The sequence below is a fragment of the Lissotriton vulgaris genome, chromosome 10 (assembly GCF_964263255.1).
Source record: "Lissotriton vulgaris chromosome 10, aLisVul1.2, whole genome shotgun sequence".
In the NCBI taxonomy this organism is placed as follows: domain Eukaryota; kingdom Metazoa; phylum Chordata; class Amphibia; order Caudata; family Salamandridae; genus Lissotriton; species Lissotriton vulgaris.
Genome location: NC_141698.1, coordinates 1,129,749,701 through 1,129,774,639, shown reverse-complemented (window position 1 = coordinate 1,129,774,639; position 24,939 = coordinate 1,129,749,701). Strand labels below are relative to the sequence as shown.

The 24,939-nt window shown below is 50.9% G+C and overlaps 1 protein-coding gene across 3 annotated transcripts in view; it reads right to left on the bottom strand.

The window, feature by feature from the left end:
• Positions 1-24,939, bottom strand: part of LOC147689445 (uncharacterized) — a 388,546-nt gene that overhangs the window by 138,971 nt on the left and 224,636 nt on the right. For all 3 annotated transcript variants that reach the window (XM_086942213.1, XM_086942214.1, XM_086942212.1), the window contains exons 13-14: positions 8,257-8,343; positions 3,131-5,668 (exon numbers count right to left, since the gene is read on the bottom strand). In XM_086942213.1, the coding sequence (XP_086798339.1) occupies positions 3,131-5,668; positions 8,257-8,343 (2,625 nt within the window). The remainder of the gene's footprint in view (positions 1-3,130; positions 5,669-8,256; positions 8,344-24,939) is intronic.

Here is a 24,939-nt window from a genome sequence, read left to right as displayed (position 1 = left end):
TGTGCTCAGGCACACCCCTTTCGCTACATGAAAGGCCCGCGGTGACAGGCGGAGGCTCAGCTCTCAGAGTTGGGATGAAGACATGTAGGGGCATATCATCAAGGGGGGCGATAGGCAATTATCGCCGGTTTAGCGGCCTTTTTCGGCCGCTAAGCAGCGATAATTCTATCGCCCTTTTAGCAAGCTGTCGCTAACTGATGTTAGCGACAGCTTTTAGGTGATAGCGAGCGGTTTGGGGCCCGCTTTGCATGTCAGCGATGTTTATCGCTAATGACATGCAAAGTGGGCGTACCCAACCAGTTAGCGACTGAAAGCAGTCACTAACGTCGCTACCACCTATTAGCAAGGTAGGCGTAGCGATGGAAATAGTCGCGCTAAGCGCAAATATCTCCAAATGCTAACACCTCCCCAGACCAATTCTTAGCCATGTTATCCAATGGGAGGTGGATAACATGGCTAAGAGCATTTCATCGCTAATGCGTGAATATCGCTGTATTCTCAGCGATATTCACGCATTTCGCCGCTATCGCTGGATATTTTAGCACAATGGAGAAAAACGTTGCTAATAGCATGTTTTCTCCGCTAACATATCCAGCGATAAACAGCGACAAAAAAAATGCGCTAAGCGCATTTTGCGATAAATATCGCTATTCCTTGGTAATATGCCCCAAAGTGCCATGGGCCATAGAGCGGCGCTACTTGAGTTGGTCTGAGCTGTCTTTTATTTTATTTATTTCATTGTTTGAGAGTTTTATATAGCGCTTGCTAGACCCGAAGGTATCAAAGCGCTTTACAACAGTAAATGTTCACAACATAGATCTTTTGATGCAGAATATAATGAAAACAGCACTTGTGCGTTGCTAGCAGCGAGAATAACATTCTGACATGTTTTAAGAATGATCCTAGCAGCCGACCACTTCAGTGCCACTTCTATGGGCTGCCGTTTGAGAGATTGAAATAGCTAACTTGCCTCTAGAGTTTCTTGGGGCCCAATGCACTGCACTGAACTGAGGTGGCGAAGTGAGCTAAAGAACGATGATGGATTCAACTCTGATCTGTGACTGGGGGTGAGTGTCTGAGAAGTTTCAGCGCTCCGTCCATCATCTCCTTGTGTTTGCTCTGTTCCCCCTAAATTGACAGGGTATGCCCAGACTTGGGTCCCTTGCTCACTTTACCACTGGATTCAAGCTAGCCTGGCTAATGAGGGGTGTTACCCCGAAACCGGTCCTTGGATGCTTGTTTCCAGTTCAGGGAAAACCTGGCTTGGCAGTTCAGGCTGGACTGTTCCCATGAGGCACAGGGTCAAGACTGATTTGCATATAGTTGGCTCTGAACTGAAATGGCAAATTGAGCTAAAGAATGATGATGGATTCAACCCAGATCTGTGACTGGGGGTGAGTGTCTGAAAAGTTTTAGCGCACAATCCATCATTTCCTTGTGTTTGCTTTGTTCGCCCTAAGTTGGCAGGGTATGCCCAGACGTGGGTCCCTTGCTAACTTTGCCACTGGTTTGAAGCTAGCCTGGCTCATGCGGGGTGTTACCCCAAAACCGGTCCCAGGATGCTTGTTTCCGGTCCAGGGAAGACCTGGCTTGGCAGTTCATGCTGTACTGTTCCCATGAGGCACCGGTTCAAGACTGATTTGCATAGATCTGGGTCTAAACTGAGGTGGCAAATTGAGCTAAAAAATTATGATGGATTCACCCCAGATCTGTGACTGGGGGTGAGTGTCTGAAAAGGTTCAGCGCTCCGTCCATCATCTCCTTGTGTTTGCTTTGTTCGCCCTAAGTTGGCAGGGTATGCCCACACATGGGTCCCTTGCTCACTTTGCCACTGGTTTCAAGCTAGCCTGGCCGATGAGGGCTATGAGCCCGAAACCAGTCCCAGGATGCTTCTTTCCGATACAGGGAAGACCTGGCTTGGCAGTTCGGGCTGGATGGCGCACAGGGTCAGACTGATTTACATATAGCTGTGTCTGAACTGGGGTGGTAAAGTGAGCTAAAGAATGATGATGGATTCAACCCAGATCTGTGACTGGGGGTGAGTGTCGGAAAAGGTTCAGCGCTCCGTCCATCATCTCCTTGTGTTTGCTCCCTATGCTCTGCATACCTGTTCGAAGCGGATAATCTGTGGTCATCAGTCTTCAGCCAGGAGAGAGTGTTCCCTCAGAAGGAAAACACACAATAGCTGGATGCAGCTCTGCTCATCACTGGACTGACCCTCGGCATAAGAGTGAACGCTCTGGCGCTCTGTGATACCTGCTGTGTAGTCCTCCCCAGCTCAATGGCAAATTCCAGTTTAAAAAAAATATTGGCCACTGATAGCGAAATCAAGTGGGGATTTTCCAAAATGTGACTTGTCCAAACCAATGAGATGAAGATATGTCAACTGCGACTACATGTTTAACTTCCATGTCTCCTGTTAAACCTTGAGACGTAGGTCATCGAGTAGTTTGTGGCGACATGTGTTTCCTCACGTTATAACAAATCAATTTTGAGACTAAATTATATTTTCTCAAGTTCTGTGAAATATGGTGATGTGCTGAATGTGGACCAAAGGCAGATAGGCTAACTGAGTTTTTTTTCTAAATTCAGTGATTATGAATTGTGCATAATGTTTTTTTATTAAAATTGTACTACTACATTTTAGCTTTTAATGTGAGATTTTAAATGAATTTGTAACAAAATAAATGTCATAATCATTGAGTTCAGTGGTCTTTGAGGTACATTTAGTAAGAGGTTAAAGTAAATTTCTGGTGAGTGAATGGAGTGAATGATATTTCGAGATCCATTGAGTGCCTGTGGACAATCGACGAGTTACCTACCCATTGGGATTTTACTTTTTTCACTGTTATAGTGCCCCAGCCCCACTGGGTGTTCAAAGGGGCCCCTCTCTTTACATTACGCAAAGAATAATGTTATAGCCAGAAAAGTCTGAATGTCTATCACTGTTACTAGTGATGCTGTATTATAATATGCATGCCCTTGAATGTGAAAGATTCTAGAACTTGATTATTTGAAGACAAAGCTATAGAAAGTAATTCTGATGTTATATCTCACATACGATGTCACAACCAATGGGTAACTCTGCGCAGTAATTAGACCCATAGCCTGCTGATCAGATATTTCTTACCTCCCTTTCGTGTCGTAGGAGGATGTGGTCGCACTGGTTTCTGTTCCTGTTGAGTGATCTGGGATCTTGCTGGTGATGGAGGTTGTTGTTCGGGTGCTGGGTGCTGGTGAACTATCGGTAGACCTTTTGGTGATGGTGGTACTGGTTTCACTAACTTCAGGCCCTTCCAGGGTCTTCGTGGTGGAGTACATGGTGGTACTATCTTTGACCGAAGGCCCTTCTGTTGTTTTCCTTGTTGTGGTTGAGGTGGTGCTGGTGTTAGTCGATAGTGCTCGTTCATTAACTTTTCTCGAGAACGTAGGGCTGGCTCTAGGTCCTGCTTCTGGTACGCGGTCATAGCTACTCCTGGTATAGGAAGTAGTAGAACTTTTGTCTGTTCCTGGTGATCCCGTCATGCTCCTCCTGACGGAGGAGGGACTTGCACTGGTGGCTGTTCCTTGTGAACTCCCGTATGTACTGCGAGTGTTTGAGTAGTCTGTTTTGTAGGATGTCTCTGTTCCTTTGTAGAAGGCACTTGTAGATCCATCTTGTGGTGAACTGTTATAGCTCTTGTTTGGGACTGTGGTGGTTGAACTTGTTTCTATTTCTGGTGTTCCTGTTGTGGTCTTCATGGTAGAGTAGGTTGTTGAACTGATTTCATTTCCCGTTGATCCCTCCAGTGTCTTCCTGTTGGACGTTGGGCTCTGGTTGTTCTTCCCGGCGTCACTGGTTGCATTGGTTTCAGTCACATAGGAACTTTCTTGTGACTTCTTTTTAATGGTTGTGGTTTCTGCATTGCCATCTGTTAGTGGTGAACTCTCATATGCCTTGCTGACAGAGGAGAGGGTTGTCTTAGCATCAGTTTGCGGTGAGCTGCTGTATGTCTTCTTGGTGACTGAGGTTGCATCATTCTCTATCTGTGGTGAACTCTCATATGTCTTTTTGGTTATGGAGGTAGTTGTATCATCTGTTGCAAATGGGCCCTCTTTTGATTTCCTGCTCACTGAGCTCGGTGTGTTTGTGTCTATGATAGATGGACTCTCGTATATCTTTGTGGTGGTGGAGCTGGTTTTGTTGGTGTCCGTGATTGTATTGGTGCTGCTTACTGGTGAACTGTTGAAGGCATTTCTGTTGACGGGGGATGGTGCCCTTGCGTTGGCCACAGGCAAACTCTCGTATGTCGTCCGGGTGGAGGAAGCAGCTGTGCTCAGTGTTGAACTTTCTAGTTTCTTTGTGCTGCTGGTGGTACTTGTGCTGGTGTTGTTTGCCGGTGAACTCTCGTATGTCTTCCTGGTGGAGGAAGGAGCTGTGCTAGTGTCTGCTAGTGTTGAACTTTCTAGTTTCTTTGTGCTGCTGGTGGTACTTGAGCTGGTGTTGTTTGCTGGTGAACTCTCATACATCTTCTGGGTGTAGGAAGGAGCTGTGCCAGTGTCTACTAGTGTTGAACTTTCTACTTTCTTTGTGCTGCTGGTGGTACTTGTGCTGAGGTTGTTTACTGCTGAGCTCTCGTATGTCTTCCTGGTGTAGGAAGGATCTGTGCCAGTGTCTACTAGTGTTGAACTTTCTAGTTTCTTTGTGCTGCTGGTGGTACTTGTGCTGGTGTTGTTTGCCGGTGAACTCTCGTACGACTTCTGGGTGTAGGAAGGAGATGTGCCAGTGTCTACTAGTGTTGAACTTTCTAGTTTCTTTGTGCTGCTGGTGGTACTTGTGCTGGTGTTGTTTGCCGGTGAACTCTCGTACGACTTCTGGGTGTAGGAAGGAGATGTGCCAGTGTCTACTAGTGTTGAACTTTCTAGTTTCTTTGTGCTACTGGTGGTACTTGTGCTGGTGTTGTTTGCTGGTGAACTCTCGTACGACTTCTGGGTGTAGGAAGGAGATGTGCCAGTGTCTACTAGTGTTGAACTTTCTAGTTTCTTTGTGCTGCTGGTGGTACTTGTGCTGGTGTTGTTTGCTGGTGAACTCTCGTACGACTTCTGGGTGTAGGAAGGAGCTGTGCCAGTGTCTACTAGTGTTGAACTTTCTAGTTTCTTTGTGCTGCTGGTGGTACTTGTGCTGGTGTTGTTTACTGCTGAGCTCTCGTATGTCTTCCTGGTGTAGGAAGGATCTGTGCCAGTGTCTACTAGTGTTGAACTTTCTAGTTTCTTTGCGCTACTGGTGGTACTTGTGCTGGTGTTGTTTGCTGGTGAACTCTCGTACGACTTCTGGGTGTAGGAAGGAGATGTGCCAGTGTCTACTAGTGTTGAACTTTCTAGTTTCTTTGTGCTACTGGTGGTACTTGTGCTGGTGTTGTTTGCTGGTGAACTCTCGTACGACTTCTGGGCGTAGGAAGGAGATGTGCCAGTGTCTACTAGTGTTGAACTTTCTAGTTTCTTTGTGCTGCTGGTGGTACTTGTGCTGGTGTTGTTTACTGGTGAGCTCTCGTACGCCTTCCGCGTGACAGAGGAAGTCGTCCTGGTGTAGGTCTCTGGTGAATCCACAGTGGTGTTCTTCTGGCTTGAGCTGGATGTCTTTGTGCTGGTTACTGATGAACTTTCTGAGGTTTTCTTGTGTTCGTCGACGCTATGAATAGAACAGAAAAACAACTTTGTGAGAACTTTGATTTTAGGAGCAGGACTCGGTTGGCAAGAAATGGGCCAGTGGAGAGACATGGGCCAGTGGAGAGGCATAAGCCAGTGGAGAGACATGGGCCTGTGGAGAGACATGGGCCAGTGGAGAGACAATGGCCTGTGGAGAGACATGGGCCAGTGGAGAGGCATGGGCCTGTGGAGAGACATGGCCAGTGGAGAGACATGGGCCAGTGGAGAGACATGGGCCTGTGGAGAGACATGGGCCAGTGGAGAGACATGGGCCAGTGGAGAGGCATGGGCCAGTGGAGAGGCATGGGCCTGTGGAGAGACATGGGCCAGTGGAGAGACATGGGCCAGTGGAGAGACATGGGCCTGTGGAGAGACATGGCCAGTGGAGAGACATGGGCCTGTGGAGAGACATGGACCAGTGGAGAGACATGGGCCAGTGGAGAGACATGGGCCAGTGGAGAGACATGGGCCTGTGGAGAGACATGGGCCTGTGGAGAGACATAGGCCAGTGGAGAGACATGGGCCTGTGGAGAGATATGGGCCAGTGGAGAGACATGGGCCTGTGGAGAGACATGGGCCAGTGGAGAGGCATGGGCCAGTGGAGAGACATGGGCCTGTGGAGAGACATGGGCCAGTGGAGAGACATGGCCAGTGGAGAGACATGGCCTGTGGAGAGACATGGGCCTGTGGAGAGACATGGGCCAGTGGAGAGACATGGGCCTGTGGAGAGGTATGGGCCAGTGGAGAGGCATGGGCCAGTGGAGAGACATGGGCCAGTGGAGAGACATGGGCCTGTGGAGAGGCATGGGCTTGTGGAGAGACATGGGCCAGTGGAGAGACATGGGCCAGTGGAGAGACATGGGCCAGTGGAGAGACATGGGCCTGTGGAGAGACATGGGCCAGTGGAGAGACATGGGCCTGTGGAGAGGTATGGGCCAGTGGAGAGACATGGGCCTGTGGAGAGACATAGGCCAGAGGAGAGACATGGCCAGTGGAGAGACATGGGCCTGTGGAGAGACATGGGCCAGTGGAGAGGCATGGGCCAGTGGAGAGACATGGGCCAGTGGAGAGACATGGGCCAGTGGAGAGGCATGGGCCAGTGAAGAGGCATGGGCCAGTGGAGAGACATGGGCCAGTGGAGAGGCATGGGCCAGTGGAGAGGCATATGCCAGTGGAGAGGCATGGGCCAGTGGAGAGACATGGGCCAGTGGAGAGACATGGGCCAGTGGAGAGGCGGTGCCCATCCTTATGTTTACACCCAGGAGGAGGGCTCTGCAAGGCAAGGAACCCTTGGCTCCCATCCAGAGGTAAAGCCCCTGTTGACAAGGTGCGCCTAGAAGCTGGTGCCTACACCAATGCTGCGGGTTTCATGTCTGGTTGGCATGAATGGAATGCTCACCCTGTACAGGTGTGCATGGAGGTCTAGGGAATGTGTGAAACAGACAGGTGAGAGGGGGAGAAGAGAATGGATAAGGGAAAAGAATCCAACCTATATGATCCCTCCTAATGTCTATGAAAATGTGGCCATCAGACAAGCGAGCCCATGAGATCAGGAGTGGGGGTATTCCAACACACCAATTAAACAACTCCTAGAAGCTGACAATGCCCAGGGAGGTGGAGAGTCACTCAGTCTGTGCTTCTCTGACACCTCCGCAGCCATAGGTGCTGCTGGACAGGAGGGTCCTAAACGGGTGGGTCATATTCTGGTTTGAATGCATTTCTGAGGTGTAGCACTGAGTGCCCAGACTAGACCAAAAGACATGACCTCAGAAGACTCCTGGATGAGAAGAACATCTCACCAGCTGAAGGTACACACCCCAGAGCGGGCGGCGAGAGGCAGGGAGGCGACCTGGACCAGTGGAGGAATGACATCTAGCTGGGGGGATTTACGCCACACTGAGGGCAGTCACGAGGGGCAGGGAGGCTGACCTGGACCAGCGGAGGCATGATATCCACCCAGGTGCACAATCAGCGCACTGAGGGCAGTCACGAGGGGCAGGGAGGCGACCTGGACCAGTGGAGGAATGACATCCACCCAGGTGGACAATCAGCGCACTGAGGGCAGTCACGAGGGGCAGGGAGATGGCCTGAGCCGGTGGTGAAATCAAATCTATTGGGTAGCACCACGCTAGGGGACTCACAGGAGGGGAGGGCAGGGAGGCTGGTCTCGCCACTGCTGGCATCACCTGGGTAGACATCCACCGACCTTGGGGCAGAAGGGGTCCTGACCCAGGCTGGTATGGCGGCTCATAGATGGGCACAAAGCCAATGTTTTGTTCCAGAATTTGGAAAGACAGGATTAAACACTAGACAGAAATTGCAATGTTGAAGGCAAAATTTGAGAAATTGATTCCATATTCATAAACTATCTCGTTTATTCCCAAAACTCATTCTACAAGTATTTCGTACCATAGCTAACGTTTCTACATATTCTACAAATTGCAGACTGTTGGCCAGACTGCCGGAGGTGCCTCCTACATGGATCAATGTTTCACTGTTTGAAATAACGCGATACACGTAAAGAGCCTCATTGACTCCAACACCCAGAGTGGAGGCCGTGAGAAGCCTCACCTGCTGAGGCCGCCGCTGCTCCTGGTGCTGCTCTTGGGTGGACCGTGATCCCGGGTGGCTTCGCTCCCGTCTTCCTGCACCTCCACCCTGAAAGAAACAAACCACAAGTGAGATGCCTCTTTCCTTGACTGCATCGCACTCAGCGCTTTGCCAGGGTGGGGATGGTGGTAAGGAGTATCAGTGGATGCCCACGAGGCCCCCTAGTGTTGGGCTTCAGTCCATCTAACACTGTATGCAGTATATAGTTCCAGGGTGGGGTTTGTGGTAAGGGGTGTCACTGGATGCCCAGGAGGCCCCCTGGAGTCTGGTTTAAGTCCATCTAACACTGAATGCAATCAATCAATCAATCAAGAAATTGTAAAGCGCGCTTCTCACCTGTGAGGGTCTCAAATAACCCTGGGCGGAACACTATGCTACGCTAGCTGAGTGTGCATAGTTTGCGCAACTATGCGCTACGCAAATTGCATGTAGTGCAGTGCAAAAACGCAAAGCGTAGCAGGCATTTTTTGCTCGCTCGTGGTCCTCAATGTCAAGTTGGAGACTGCGAGCGAGCAAAATCACCATCCCGGCGAAACTTTTTCCTCATTTGCGATCAGCAACATCAAGTTGCCGATTGCGAGTGGTCGCGTATGCTCACGACTGCTCACGATGAGAAACTACCAGTCCGCGTTGAGGAAGCTGCCGCTCGAGTACAAATCTACTCGAGTGGCAGAAAACTACCGCTTGCAAGTTGCCATTTGCAAAGATTGCACAGTGCGGACAAGCATCCAGCCCTGTGCAATCAGTGCGAACTGCATTTTCTCTACCGCACTACGCAGTTCACGTAGCTTGCGTAGTGCGAAGTGCACAACGCATAGCTACGTGTAGCACTATTACGCGAACTACGCCCAGGGTTAGTCTTAAGGCACTGGGGTGGGGGGAGGGTGCAGCTTCGGGTCTGCTGAAGAGCCAGGTTTTGAGGCTTCTCCTGAAAGTGTGCAGAGTAGGGGAGCATCTGATGTGGAACAGGAGCTCGTTCCAGGCCTTTGCTGCGACGTAGGAGAAGGCTCTTCCGCCCACTCAGGTTCTGCAGATGTGCGGGGTTTCTGCTGGGGTGCGGTCTGCGTAGTGGAGGTTTCTTTTGGGTACGTAGAAGGAGGCTCTTTCTTTGAGGTATTTGGGTCCGGTGTTGTGGAGAGATTTGTAGGTGTGGGTGAGTAGCTAGAAGGCTACTCTCTTTTCCATGGGTAGCCAGTGAAGGTCTTTTAGGTGTTGGGTGATGTGCTCATGTTGTGGGATGCCAAGGACAAGTCTGGCCGCGGTGTTCTGAATGTCTGGAGTTTGGGTAGCAGGGAATTGTTGATTCCAGGGTAGAGGATGTTTCCATAGTCCAGTCTGCTACTTATGAGTGCCGGGTAATGGTTTTTCCGGCTTCGGGTGGGGAGAGGGCATCCATTTGAAGGCCTTGCGAAGGATGCTGAGGGTGTTGAAGCAGGTGGAGGTGACGGTGTTGATCTGGCGGGTCATGGTGAGGGAGAAGTCAACTATGATGCCAAGGTTGCGGGCGTAATCTGTGTGGGTGGGGGGGTTGCCGAGGGAGGTAGGCCACAAGGTGTTGTCCCATGCAGAGAGGGTGGGTCCAAGGACGAGGACTTCTGCCTTCTCTGAGTTGAGCTTCAGACAGCTGCTGCTCATCCAGGCTGCGACGTCTTTCATTCATTCCTGGAATATAAGTCTGGTGGCGTTGGGGTCCTTCGTGAGGGAGAGGATGAGCTGGATGTTGTCGGCGTAGGATACTAAGCTGAGCCCATGCTGTCTGACGATTGCAGCAAGGGGGCCATGTAGATGTTGAAGAGTGTGGGACTGAGTGATGAGCCTTGGGGTACTCCGCAGTTGATCTGATCGGAGAGGAAAGGCGGGATTCTGATCCTTTGGGTTCAGCCGGCGAGGAATGAGCGGAGCCAGTCGAGGTTGGTTCCTTGTATGTCGGCGTAGTGGCGTCTAGCTGCGAGAGTGCGGTGGGAGATGATGTTGAAGCCTGCGGAGAGGTCTAGTAGGATGAGGGCCGCGGTGTGGCTTTGGTCGAGGAGAGTGCAGATGTCATCTGTGGTGGTAGGGAGGGCGGTCTCGGTGCTGTGATTACTGCGGAATCCGGATTGGGAAGGGTCAAGGATGGCGTTCTCTTCGATGAAGTTTGTCAGCTGGGCGTTGACAATCTTCTCTGTGACTTTGGCTGCCAAGGACAGAGATGGGTCGGTAGTTTTTCAGGTCCGTCGGGTCTGCAGTGGTTTGTTTTTAGGAGGGGCTTGACTTCTGCGCATTTCCAGTCGTCGGGGAAAGTACCGGATTCGAAGGTGGCGTCGATGGTGCGTCATAGCTCGGGCGCAGTGCAGTGCCAGGGATAAGGTGCCAGGGTGGGGATGGTGATAAGGGGTGTCACTGATTGTCCAAGAGGCCCCTGGAGTCTAGCATTAGCCCATCTAGCACTGTATGCAGTGCCAGGGCTAAAGTGCCAGGTTGGGGATGGTGGTAAAGGGTGTCACTGGATGCCCACGAGACCTCCTGGAGTCTGGCCTTAGTCCATCTAATACTGTATGCAGTGCCAGGGATAACGTGCCAGGGTGGGGATGTGGTTAAGGGGTGGCAATGGATGCCCACGAGGCCAGCTGGCGTCTGCTTCAGCCCATCAAACAATAAGCGCAGTGCCAGGGATAAAGTGCCAGGTTTGGGATAGTGGTAAGTGGGGTAGCTGGACGCTCACGAGGCTCCCTGAAGTCTCAGCCCACCTAGCACTGTATGCAGTGCCAGGGAGAAGGCACGTGGGGAGACCATGTGGGGGCATGACCCTGATTCGTAGGGTAACACGTAGTGCCAGGCAGCTAAAGATGCCACTACTAGGTCACCAGCTAAGGATGACCCTCCATGATCACAAGTCTCTCGCCAGTCTTACTCTAGTGACGCAAGCGCCACAGTTCATGCTGGGAATAAGTTTGCGCTATAGAGGGGGTGTTTAGAGGTCGCACCCCTGGAGTCTGACGTTGGTCCATTCAACGTCACACTCAGTGCCAGGCAGACGGTTTAAAGAAAGGAAACGAGCATGCGCAAGTCCCTCCGTGGGCTAATCTGTGCCCCTCCCTGTAGAAGTTAAGGTGTGCAAGTGAAGGTGAGAATGGGGAGAGGAAGGAGGTCACCGAGTGACTGTGGAAGAGTCAAACAGGTGAGATGGTTTTGAGAAGGCTGAAGGGAGAATGAGTCGGTAAGGGAAGGGGAGAGTATATTTATTGCATTTATGTTCTATTAATAAAGTCTAAAGGATTGCAATCTTGTCCTAATATAATGGCCTTTTGCGCTTCAAGTAACAGCGTGGAGTGTGGTTAATTCGGGAGTGGAAAATTCCACGTGGGCCTTGAAGGGGTGAGCTGGGAGGCACCAGTGAATGACAATAACTCAGATCTCATGGGACGAGTGCCCGCAGGGAGAGTGTTTTATAGTTGTAACCCTAAAGATGACTATTTTTCAAAATCTAGGGGTGCATTTGAGGGAGGGGTGGGGGGCTGATGCTGGCTTCAATTGACTGACAGCTGCGGGTTAGAGCCAGGCTCCAGAGCCCAGGTGTGAGGACCTGTCATCCTGTCCCATTTACAGCCGAGGACGAGTCGCAACTTCAGATACAGGAAGTCTGCGTGACGCAGCAGAAGGCAGAACCCAGACACGTCCATCCTTCCATTCAAAAACACGGGCAGACGCGCCCTCTGCTGGCCACGTAACGTACAATTCGCTCTATCGCAAACACGGAGGGGGAGATAGTTTGATGATGTTTATAGCAGTGTTCATCAAACTGTTAAAGCCCCCTCTCACCGTAAAAAAACCCCCAAAAATAAATCATCGGACCGCCCCAGAATTTCTAACATTTATGCTAACACATTTGTAATGCTTAAATATGTCTGACATATGTAAATATTGCAGATAAGTTCAAATACACAACTGCCAAGCATACTCCTGTAGTAGCCAGCCTTACTAGCGTGAAAAAAGTATCCACAGAGTGATTGTCACTAGTGGTGGGAAGGGGAGGTTTAGGAATATCTGGAACCCCTCCCCTTTTGACACCTACTCCCAGCCAGGATATAAATGACTAAAGCTGTCAGTGAGGGCCCCGTACAGAGTGGCTCACTGAGACTCACTCTTAGGTCGGGCCAGGGTAGCGCTCGCGCTGCTCTGCGTGGCATGCTGTATTGAGGAAGGGACTTGAAGCTCCGCCCACATTTTTCATTGGCTTGTGTCATTGTCCACTGTATACCGTGGCTGTTCATTGGTCAATAGGCTTAGTAGTCCCTCCTTAGTACCACCTTGTCTCATTTTGTAACCTCCCATGGCGGCACCCCCTGTTACGAGCGATGTTGCTTGGTAGGCATTAATTACATTCTCTGGGCACTATTTTCTCAATTGCTGTCGAAGGCAGAACACGCTCTCTGCTTACGCTTTTTTTTTTCATTTTATAGCGCATTTGCAATGCAGTAGGTCTCGCATTTGCAAGAGTTTAAGTTATTGGCATTGTAAATGACAATGCCTTTTATTTGTCTGTTTTAAAAACAACACAGAAATAAAAGGCATTGTCATTTACAATGCCAATAGCTCAAACTCTCTAAATGCCAGACCTACTGAATTGCAAATGCTTGTTTCCACTTGAAACAAAGCGCTCTTGATAAGAGACTGGTGTTTCCACCCCGGATCAATTAAGGGCTCCCAGGGGTGCAGGCCCCCCAGTTTGAATAGCTCCGTTTTACAGTCTTGAATATCTGAATTTGCCATAAGGTTCGGGTTATTTAACAAATCTATCTGTGAAGTGTACCATAAAAAACATCATTAACATCAATGATGATATATTACATGGCATCACTTCTCAGAACTGTGCCAGTATTTTTAATGTGAGACTTCCAGCACTTCTAGGCACTGCTCCGATGCTTTTAATGGGATAATGCCAGCACTGACTGCGGAGACAAAGACTCTGCCAGGAGGCACACAGACTGCGGAGACAAAGACTCTGCCAGGAGGCACACAGACTACGGAGACAAAGACTCTGCCAGGAGGCACACTGACTGCGGAGACAAAGACTCTGCCAGGAGGCACACTGACTGCGGAGACAAAGACTCTGCCAGGAGGCACACAGACTGCGGAGACAAAGACTCTGCCAGGAGGCACACAGACTACGGAGACAAAGACTCTGCCAGGAGGCACACTGACTGCGGAGACAAAGACTCTGCCAGGAGGCACACTGACTGCGGAGACAAAGACTCTGCCAGGAGGCACACAGACTGCGGAGACAAAGACTCTGCCAGGAGGCACACAGACTACGGAGACAAAGACTCTGCCAGGAGGCACACTGACTGCGGAGACAAAGACTCTGCCAGGAGGCACACAGACTACGGAGACAAAGACTCTGCCAGGAGGCACACTGACTGCGGAGACAAAGACTCTGCCAGGAGGCACACTGACTGCGGAGACAAAGACTCTGCCAGGAGGCACACAGACTGCGGAGACAAAGACTCTGCCAGGAGGCACACAGACTACGGAGACAAAGACTCTGCCAGGAGGCACACTGACTGCGGAGACAAAGACTCTGCCAGGAGGCACACTGACTGCGGAGACAAAGATTCTGCCAGGAGGCACACTGACTGTGGAGACAAAGACTCTGCCAGGCAGGGGCGGATTGGCAAGGCGGGCATTCGGGAATGGGCCGAAGGGCCGGCGCCTTAGTGCCCTCTGTGGGCCGTTTTTTTTCTCCCCTGTCCCCGTCCACAGAGAGTGGACTAGGAAAGGGGAGAGAAAAAAACGGCCCACAGAGTGCACGAGACAGAGACTGAGAAAATGAAAGCAGCCTCGCTGTGCGGCCAGAAAGCGATTGTCAGCTGTGGGCTCTCCTTCACCCCTACCCTGCCAGGCAATCAAGCTGAGGCTGGGCTAGGGAGGGGTGATTGTTTGCAATAATCGGCCTCCCTGGGGGCCAGGTGTTTCTCAGGCCTTTGAGCCATTTGCACCTTGGCCCCATGGCGCCCATGCAGCCCAGAAATGGTGTTAGTCTTAACATCTCACCCACTGCCCTTCACATTCAGGGCATAGTGGGCGAGGAAGAATGGGTCTTGCTGTGGGGGCCTGGTGATGTTTGGATTTTTTTTGTTTTGTTTTATTCATTTATGCGATTTTATATAGCGCGGACTTTACCCGAAGGTGTCAGAGCGCTTCACACTAGGAACAGCAATAATACATGAGGAGAAAATTATAAGTGGACAAATTACAAAAGCAAACGTTAAGTTACATGAATCAATAGTGACAATAGTGAGAAACCAAAATACAAGAGGAGCAAACGATACATTACAGGAGGAAAAAGAGATATGTGTGCAGGTTACAAAAGCATACAAAATACAAGTAGAGGTATAATACTGCAATTAATGGCAGACACTCCAGCACAAGAACAAACGTTACGTAGGCAATGGTGGCACTTGTGCAAGTATCTAAAGCAAACAAAAGTGAGAGGTAGCAAACAGTGTGTTACAAGAGAAAAGTGACGTGTGCAAGTTACAAAAGGGTACCAAACACAGGTACAAGGGTAATACTACAGTAAATGGTAAATACTCAAACTGCCCGAACACACTGGGAAGGCACTTCCCATGCACCAGCTTCACCTCAGCCTCCCCCCTGGCTACCTGGCTACCTTGGATGACCCAGAAAGCTGTGTTTTGTGCTCCCCTGCCAGGACATTTTCCCAAGGCCTGGAGGGTTGATTAATTTACTAATTGCAGGGGCCTTACCTCTGTTCATGTGCCCCTGAGCTGAAGGTCTGGGGAGGGCTGAGTAGGTTAGTAATAGCAGGGGCTTTGCTGCTTTTCAGGTGCTCCTGTGCTGGAGGGCTGGAATAATTTTGTGACAAAAAGGGGCCTTGATATTTTTTTTAGTTGCTCAGCATGTAGGCCATTGTCACCTTGGCCCTGTGTCGTGTGCAAGAACAGTATCCTCCCCCTTTCATTCCTTGTCTGTGCAAATGGTGTTTCATGAAAGGGCACGCCCCTTGAATGTGGGCCATGCCCCTTAAATATGGGCCACGCCTCTTGAATGTGGGCCACTTTTTTCATCAGTGCCCGGGCCGAATTGTGATCCCAATCCGACCCTGCTGCCAGGAGGCACACTGACTGCGGAGACAAAGACTCTGCCAGGAGGCACACTGACTGTGGAGATAAAGACTCTGGTTGAGAATAAGCAAAGGAAGTTAAGCACGGCGCACAGCTGTCGGTAAGATTCGGGGTTTGTTGAAGAATAGAAGGGGGTTAATCAATTTAAGGTGCTCCTTACAGGTAACGCAACTGTTCAGATGCGTCCAATAGGCTTGTGGGGTTGAGTGCGCTACTGGGGTGTAAGCGCATCCCTGTGGTGGGCACACTTATGTGGACCTGTGTGTAGCGACAACACAGTAACTTCCAGAAGATATAAAGTTCCAAAACTTATAGAGTTTTCAAAGTTTAATTCGAATTTCCATAGGTATATTTCATATTTTCATCATATGAACTGGTTAACATTTGTAGATATCATCATTAAACATGAGAGAAGCTCCAATGCATTTCGGACCATACGAGAAAGTTGAGATTGAGACATTTCTTTGAGAACATCGTAGATTCAGCAGTTGATCCTAAACTTGACCAACTCAAGGGCTTACGACCCTCAAGCACATTCATACCGCCTGTCAGCCACAAAAGTATAGATACGTTCGAGACCCTGGTAAAACAAGACATCTCCAAACTGAACCTTCGAAAAAAAAACCACAAGAACATCACCAATAAAGACATGGATATCTTAAAGAATATCGCAAGGAATCCAGCCATTAAGTGTATAAAAGCCGACAAGGGAGGTGCCCTTGTCATTTTGAACACTGAACTATACAACCAACGTACCAAGGAACATGTCATGGACCCTAATGTCTATTTAGCCCTTGATGGAAACCTGACCAGCGAGTTCAAAAGGGAGCTGCTCCTTATCATTGAAAAGGCTACCACTGATGGAATTATTGATGACAGAACGAAAAAGTACCTCACTACAGAACATCCCCGCAGCCCTTCCATCACCATGCTGCCTAAAATCCACAAAAATTTGACGGACCCCCCGTTCCGTCCGATCGTATCTACCAGAGGTTCCATACACGAACCGACCGGCAAATTCATCGACCGTTATCTTCAGCCTATGGTCTCGAATCTACCCAGCCACATCAAGGATACCACTGAACTACTGAATAAGCTGTCTAATCTCCAACTTCTTGAAAATGAGAAACTCATTTTATGCACAGCGGACGTAAGAAGCCTATACACTTCAATCTCCCATGAAGGGGGGATCAATGCCGTAGAACAAGCCTTACTTCAATCTAATACTGATGATTCCCTGAAACCTTTCATCCTTGAACTAATGATATACACCTTATATCATAGTTATTTTAAATTTGAGGAGAAATGGTACCTGCAACTGTCCGGGATGGCCATGGGCAATTGCGCAGCACCGACCTACTCTAACCTGTACATGGGAAATTTTGAGCATAATCACATCTATCAAAACAGCACCTGGATGGATAACCTTAAACTTTATGTTCGTTACATTGATGATTTGCTTTTTATTTGGAAGAACACTGAAGAGAGCCTGAAATTGGCTCTTACTGAACTCAATTCCAAAGATGACCGAATTGACTTTACCTGGAATCTAAACCACAATGAAATTGCATTCTTGGATGTCCTCATTAAAATCACGCCCCAGGGTATACAGACAGATCTCTTCCATAAGAACACCGATCGCAACAATGCCCTGCTCTTTAGCAGCTTTCATCAGAATTCCCTTAAGAGACACTTACCCTACAGCCAGATGTTAAGGGTCACCAGGATCGTGTCAGACCCCGACATTAGAACCAACCAAATTCTATCTATGGCATCCAGATTCCGAGAGAGAGGTTAACCGGAAACAATCCTTAAAGAAGCTATTGATCGAACTTCAGTAATTTCTCGTACGGAAGCTTTGCAGAATAAACCGAAAACCGATAGTGAGAGAATGGTACTGGTCTCGAGGTATTCTACCTCCAGCAACAAATACAAGAGGATCATTCTAAAACACTGGCGTATACTTTCTTCTGAACCAGATTTTGGTGAACTATTTAAAGATCCCCCCATTTTTGCTTATACTAGACCAATGAACTTTAAGGAGATCCTTTCAAAATGTGACACCGAACCGACCTCAATACATCACACTGGTACACGACCATGCCACCATTGCAGTAACTGCAATAATGTAATCAAAGGGAACACTGTCAGCCACCCTATGAGAGGTTTTAATATCAAGATTAATGTTGACGCCACTTGCGATTCCGCAAATTTGATCTACCTCCTAAAATGCCCATGTGGCAAAACCTACGTGGGAAAAACCAGTCGGAAAATCAAGACTAGACTTAACGAACACAAGTCTAATATCTGAACCAAGAACACGAAATCCAACATTGCCATTCACTTCAACGAAGCCAATCACAACGTGGCACAACTCAAATATCTAGTGTTGGAAATTGTCCCCAAGATTGAAGGGAGAGATAACAACAAAACCCTTCTACAACGAGAAACATCATGGATGTACAGACTGCAATCTCAAAAACCTTTTGGTCTTAATGACCGCACAGAATTAAGCTGTTACCTATAAATGCCCAGCTGGGCATCTATTGATGCACCAAATCCTGTTTTGCTGTATGCTCTCCGTAACTGCATGTTTAGATTTCCTCACTTCTTCTATTACACACCACTCCAAGATGGCCACGCTTTGCACTCCCTCCACTCTAACCCCTCCTTCATTTCTATCACTCTGCCGCTAGTTTGTTAAAACTCCGCTCACACTCCGCGAAGGCTGTCACCATCTAAACCGGAGCTTTATGCGTTCTAACCCAGGTTTCAACAAGTAAGTTTCGCTCGTTTGAAAGTCACCGCGTAACTCCGTTTGAACTCCGCATGCTCCCGCGAGCCGCCTCTCACTTTACCTAACTTACCCGCATTAAGCATCACACATTCCACCTTGGGAACTACGCTATTTAGCACCAACCTTCACCCTTTATTTTTAAGCGTTCTGAACACGGTTATCACCCGCATGTTATTTTCCTTTTAATTCACGCACGGATAATTCTCTCTTTATTCAACCCAATCTCTCCCTCGTTAGGGTGCCTGAGGTTGTTTTCACGTACTCGCATATTTAAGTGCAGTTACCTTGTTGTTTGATCATGATAGTAAGGTACTATATTTATTTGTTTTCCGTATATTCTTTGTTGCAGTGCTCCTTGAACGTATGGTCCGAAATGCATTGGAGCTTCTCTCATGTTTAATGATGATATCTACAAATGTTAACCAGTTCATATGATGAAAATATGAAATATACCTATGGAAATTCGAATTAAACTTTGAAAACTCTCTAAGTTTTGGAACTTTATATCTTCTGGAAGTTACTGTGTTGTCGCTACACACAGGTCCACATAAGTGTGCCCACCACAGGGATGGCTTACACCCCACTCAACCCCACGAGACAAAGACTCTGCCAGGAGGCACACTGACTGCGGAGACAAAGACTCTGCCAGGAGGCCACTGACTGCGGAGACAAAGACTCTGCCAGGAGGCACACTGACTGCGGAGACAAAGACTCTGCCAGGAGGCACACAGACTGTGGAGACAGAGACTCTGCCAGGAGGCACACTGACCGCACAGACAAAGACTCTGTGAGGAGGCACACTGACTGCGGAGACAAAGTCTCTACCAGGAGGCACACTGACTGCGGAGACAAAGAATCTGCCAGGAGGCACACTGACTGTGGAGACAAAGACTCTGCCAGGAGGCACACAGACTGTGGAGACAGAGACTCTGCCAGGAGGCACACTGACCGCACAGACAAAGACTACCAGGTGGCACACTGACTGCGGAGACAAAGACTCTGCCAGGAGGCACACTGACTGCGGAGACAAAGACTCTGCCAGGAGGCACACAGACTACGGAGACAAAGACTCTGCCAGGAGGCACACTGACTGCGGAGACAAAGACTCTGCCAGGAGGCACACAGACTACGGCGACAAAGACTCTGCCAGGAGGCACACTGACTGTGGAGACAAAGACTCTGCCAGGAGGCACACTGACTGTGGAGACAAAGACTCTGCCAGGAGGCACACTGACTGCGGAGACAAAGACTCTGCCAGGAGGCACATAGACTGTGGAGACAGAGACTCTGCCAGGAGGCACACAGACTACGGAGACAAAGACTCTGCCAGGAGGCACACTGACTGCGGAGACAAAGACTCTGCCAGGAGGCCACTGACTGCGGAGACAAAGACTCTGCCAGGAGGCACACTGACTGCGGAGACAAAGACTCTGCCAGGAGGCACACAGACTGTGGAGACAGAGACTCTGCCAGGAGGCACACTGACCGCACAGACAAAGACTCTGTGAGGAGGCACACTGACTGCGGAGACAAAGTCTCTACCAGGAGGCACACTGACTGCGGAGACAAAGAATCTGCCAGGAGGCACACTGACTGTGGAGACAAAGACTCTGCCAGGAGGCACACAGACTGTGGAGACAGAGACTCTGCCAGGAGGCACACTGACCGCACAGACAAAGACTACCAGGTGGCACACTGACTGCGGAGACAAAGACTCTGCCAGGAGGCACACTGACTGCGGAGACAAAGACTCTGCCAGGAGGCACACAGACTACGGAGACAAAGACTCTGCCAGGAGGCACACTGACTGCGGAGACAAAGACTCTGCCAGGAGGCACACAGACTACGGAGACAAAGACTCTGCCAGGAGGCACACTGACTGTGGAGACAAAGACTCTGCCAGGAGGCACACTGACTGTGGAGACAAAGACTCTGCCAGGAGGCACACTGACTGCGGAGACAAAGACTCTGCCAGGAGGCACATAGACTGTGGAGACAGAGACTCTGCCAGGAGGCACACAGACTACGGAGACAAAGACTCTGCCAGGAGGCACACTGACTGCGGAGACAAAGACTCTGCCAGGAGGCACACAGACTACGGAGACAAAGACTCTGCCAGGAGGCACACTGACTGCGGAGACAAAGACTCTGCCAGGAGGCACACTGACTGCGGAGACAAAGACTCTGCCAGGAGGCACACAGACTGCGGAGACAAAGACTCTGCCAGGAGGCACACAGACTACGGAGACAAAGACTCTGCCAGGAGGCACACTGACTGCGGAGACAAAGACTCTGCCAGGAGGCACACTGACTGTGGAGACAAAGACTCTGCCAGGAGGCACACTGACTGCGGAGACAAAGACTCTGCCAGGAGGCACACAGACTACGGAGACAAAGACTCTGCCAGGAGGCACACTGACTGTGGAGACAAAGACTCTGCCAGGAGGCACACTGACTGCGGAGACAAAGACTCTGCCAGGAGGCACATAGACTGTGGAGACAGAGACTCTGCCAGGAGGCACACTGACCGCACAGACAAAGACTACCAGGAGGCACACAGACTGTGGAGACAGAGACTCTGCCAGGAGGCACACTGACCGCACAGACAAAGACTACCAGGAGGCACACTGACTGTGGAGACAGAGACTCTGCCAGGAGGCACACTGACTGTGGAGACAAAGACTCTGTCAGGAGGCACACTGACTGTGGAGACAGAGACTCTGCCAGGAGGCACACTGACTGCGGAGACAAAGACTCTGCCAGGAGGCACACAGACTGTGGAGACAGAGACTCTGCCAGGAGGCACACTGACCGCACAGACAAAGACTACCAGGTGGCACACTGACTGTGGAGACAGAGACTCTGCCAGGAGGCACACTGACTGCGGAGACAAAGACTCTGCCAGGAGGCACACTGACTGCGGAGACAAAGACTCTGCCAGGAGGCACACTGACTGTGGAGACAAAGACTCTGCCAGGAGGCACACTGACTGTGGAGACAAAGACTCTGCCAGGAGGCACACTGACTGCGGAGACAAAGACTCTGCCAGGAGGCACACTGACTGTGGAGACAGAGACTCTGCCAGGAGGCACACTGACTGCGGAGACAAAGACTCTGCCAGGAGGCACACAGACTGTGGAGACAGAGACTCTGCCAGGAGGCACACTGACCGCACAGACAAAGACTACCAGGAGGCACACTGACTGTGGAGACAGAGACTCTGCCAGGAGGCGCACGGAGTGCGGAGACAAAGACTACCAGGAGGCACACTGACTGCGGAGACAAAGACTCTGCCAGGAGGCACACTGACCGCACAGACAAAGACTACCAGGAGGCACACTGACTGCGGAGACAAAGACTCTGCTAGGAGGCACACTGACTGCGGAGACAAAGACTCTGCCAGGAGGCACACTGACTGTGGAGACAAAGACTCTGCCAGGAGGCACACTGACTGTGGAGACAAAGAATCTGCCAGGAGGCACACAGACTGTGGAGACAGAGACTCTGCCAGGAGGCACACTGACCGCACAGACAAAGACTCTGTGAGGAGGCACACTGACTGCGGAGACAAAGTCTCTACCAGGAGGCACACTGACTGCGGAGACAAAGAATCTGCCAGGAGGCACACTGACTGTGGAGACAAAGACTCTGCCAGGAGGCACACAGACTGTGGAGACAGAGACTCTGCCAGGAGGCACACTGACCGCACAGACAAAGACTACCAGGTGGCACACTGACTGTGGAGACAGAGACTCTGCCAGGAGGCACACTGACTGCAGAGACAAAGACTCTGCCAGGAGGCACACTGACTGCGGAGACAAAGACTCTGCCAGGAGGCACACTGACTGTGGAGACAAAGACTCTGCCAGGAGGCACACTGACTGTGGAGACAAAGACTCTGCCAGGAGGCACACTGACTGTGGAGACAAAGACTCTGCCAGGAGGCACACTGACTGCGGAGACAAAGACTCTGCCAGGAGGCACATAGACTGTGGAGACAGAGACTCTGCCAGGAGGCACACTGACCGCACAGACAAAGACTACCAGGAGGCACACAGACTGTGGAGACAGAGACTCTGCCAGGAGGCACACTGACCGCACAGACAAAGACTACCAGGAGGCACACTGACTGTGGAGACAGAGACTCTGCCAGGAGGCACACTGACTGTGGAGACAAAGACTCTGTCAGGAGGCACACTGACTGTGGAGACAGAGACTCTGCCAGGAGGCACACTGACTGCGGAGACAAAGACTCTGCCAGGAGGCACACAGACTGTGGAGACAGAGACTCTGCCAGGAGGCACACTGACCGCACAGACAAAGACTACCAGGTGGCACACTGACTGTGGAGACAGAGACTCTGCCAGGAGGCACACTGACTGCGGAGACAAAGACTCTGCCAGGAGGCACACTGACTGCGGAGACAAAGACTCTGCCAGGAGGCACACTGACTGTGGAGACAAAGACTCTGCCAGGAGGCACACTGACTGTGGAGACAAAGACTCTGCCAGGAGGCACACTGACTGCGGAGACAAAGACTCTGCCAGGAGGCACACTGACTGTGGAGACAGAGACTCTGCCAGGAGGCACACTGACTGCGGAGACAAAGACTCTGCCAGGAGGCACACAGACTGTGGAGACAGAGACTCTGCCAGGAGGCACACTGACCGCACAGACAAAGACTACCAGGAGGCACACTGACTGTGGAGACAGAGACTCTGCCAGGAGGCGCACGGAGTGCGGAGACAAAGACTACCAGGAGGCACACTGACTGCGGAGACAAAGACTCTGCCAGGAGGCACACTGACCGCACAGACAAAGACTACCAGGAGGCACACTGACTGCGGAGACAAAGACTCTGCTAGGAGGCACACTGACTGCGGAGACAAAGACTCTGCCAGGAGGCACACTGACTGTGGAGACAAAGACTCTGCCAGGAGGCACACTGACTGTGGAGACAAAGAATCTGCCAGGAGGCACACAGACTGTGGAGACAGAGACTCTGCCAGGAGGCACACTGACCGCACAGACAAAGACTCTGTGAGGAGGCACACTGACTGCGGAGACAAAGTCTCTACCAGGAGGCACACTGACTGCGGAGACAAAGAATCTGCCAGGAGGCACACTGACTGTGGAGACAAAGACTCTGCCAGGAGGCACACAGACTGTGGAGACAGAGACTCTGCCAGGAGGCACACTGACCGCACAGACAAAGACTACCAGGTGGCACACTGACTGTGGAGACAGAGACTCTGCCAGGAGGCACACTGACTGCAGAGACAAAGACTCTGCCAGGAGGCACACTGACTGCGGAGACAAAGACTCTGCCAGGAGGCACACTGACTGTGGAGACAAAGACTCTGCCAGGAGGCACACTGACTGTGGAGACAAAGACTCTGCCAGGAGGCACACTGACTGCGGAGACAAAGACTCTGCCAGGAGGCACACTGACTGTGGAGACAGAGACTCTGCCAGGAGGCACACTGACTGCGGAGACAAAGACTCTGCCAGGAGGCACACAGACTGTGGAGACAGAGACTCTGCCAGGAGGCACACTGACCGCACAGACAAAGACTACCAGGAGGCACACTGACTGTGGAGACAGAGACTCTGCCAGGAGGCGCACGGAGTGCGGAGACAAAGACTACCAGGAGGCACACTGACTGCGGAGACAAAGACTCTGCCAGGAGGCACACTGACCGCACAGACAAAGACTACCAGGAGGCACACTGACTGCGGAGACAAAGACTCTGCTAGGAGGCACACTGACTGCGGAGACAAAGACTCTGCCAGGAGGCACACTGACTGTGGAGACAAAGACTCTGCCAGGAGGCACACTGACTGTGGAGACAAAGAATCTGCCAGGAGGCACACAGACTGTGGAGACAGAGACTCTGCCAGGAGGCACACTGACCGCACAGACAAAGACTCTGTGAGGAGGCACACTGACTGCGGAGACAAAGTCTCTACCAGGAGGCACACTGACTGCGGAGACAAAGAATCTGCCAGGAGGCACACTGACTGTGGAGACAAAGACTCTGCCAGGAGGCACACAGACTGTGGAGACAGAGACTCTGCCAGGAGGCACACTGACCGCACAGACAAAGACTACCAGGTGGCACACTGACTGTGGAGACAGAGACTCTGCCAGGAGGCACACTGACTGCAGAGACAAAGACTCTGCCAGGAGGCACACTGACTGCGGAGACAAAGACTCTGCCAGGAGGCACACTGACTGTGGAGACAAAGACTCTGCCAGGAGGCACACTGACTGTGGAGACAAAGACTCTGCCAGGAGGCACACTGACTGCGGAGACAAAGACTCTGCCAGGAGGCACACTGACTGTGGAGACAGAGACTCTGCCAGGAGGCACACTGACTGCGGAGACAAAGACTCTGCCAGGAGGCACACAGACTGTGGAGACAGAGACTCTGCCAGGAGGCACACTGACCGCACAGACAAAGACTACCAGGAGGCACACTGACTGTGGAGACAGAGACTCTGCCAGGAGGCGCACGGAGTGCGGAGACAAAGACTACCAGGAGGCACACTGACTGCGGAGACAAAGACTCTGCCAGGAGGCACACTGACCGCACAGACAAAGACTCTGTGAGGAGGCACACTGACTGCGGAGACAAAGTCTCTACCAGGAGGCACACTGACTGCGGAGACAAAGACTCTGCCAGGAGGCACACTGACCACACAGACAAAGACTACCAGGA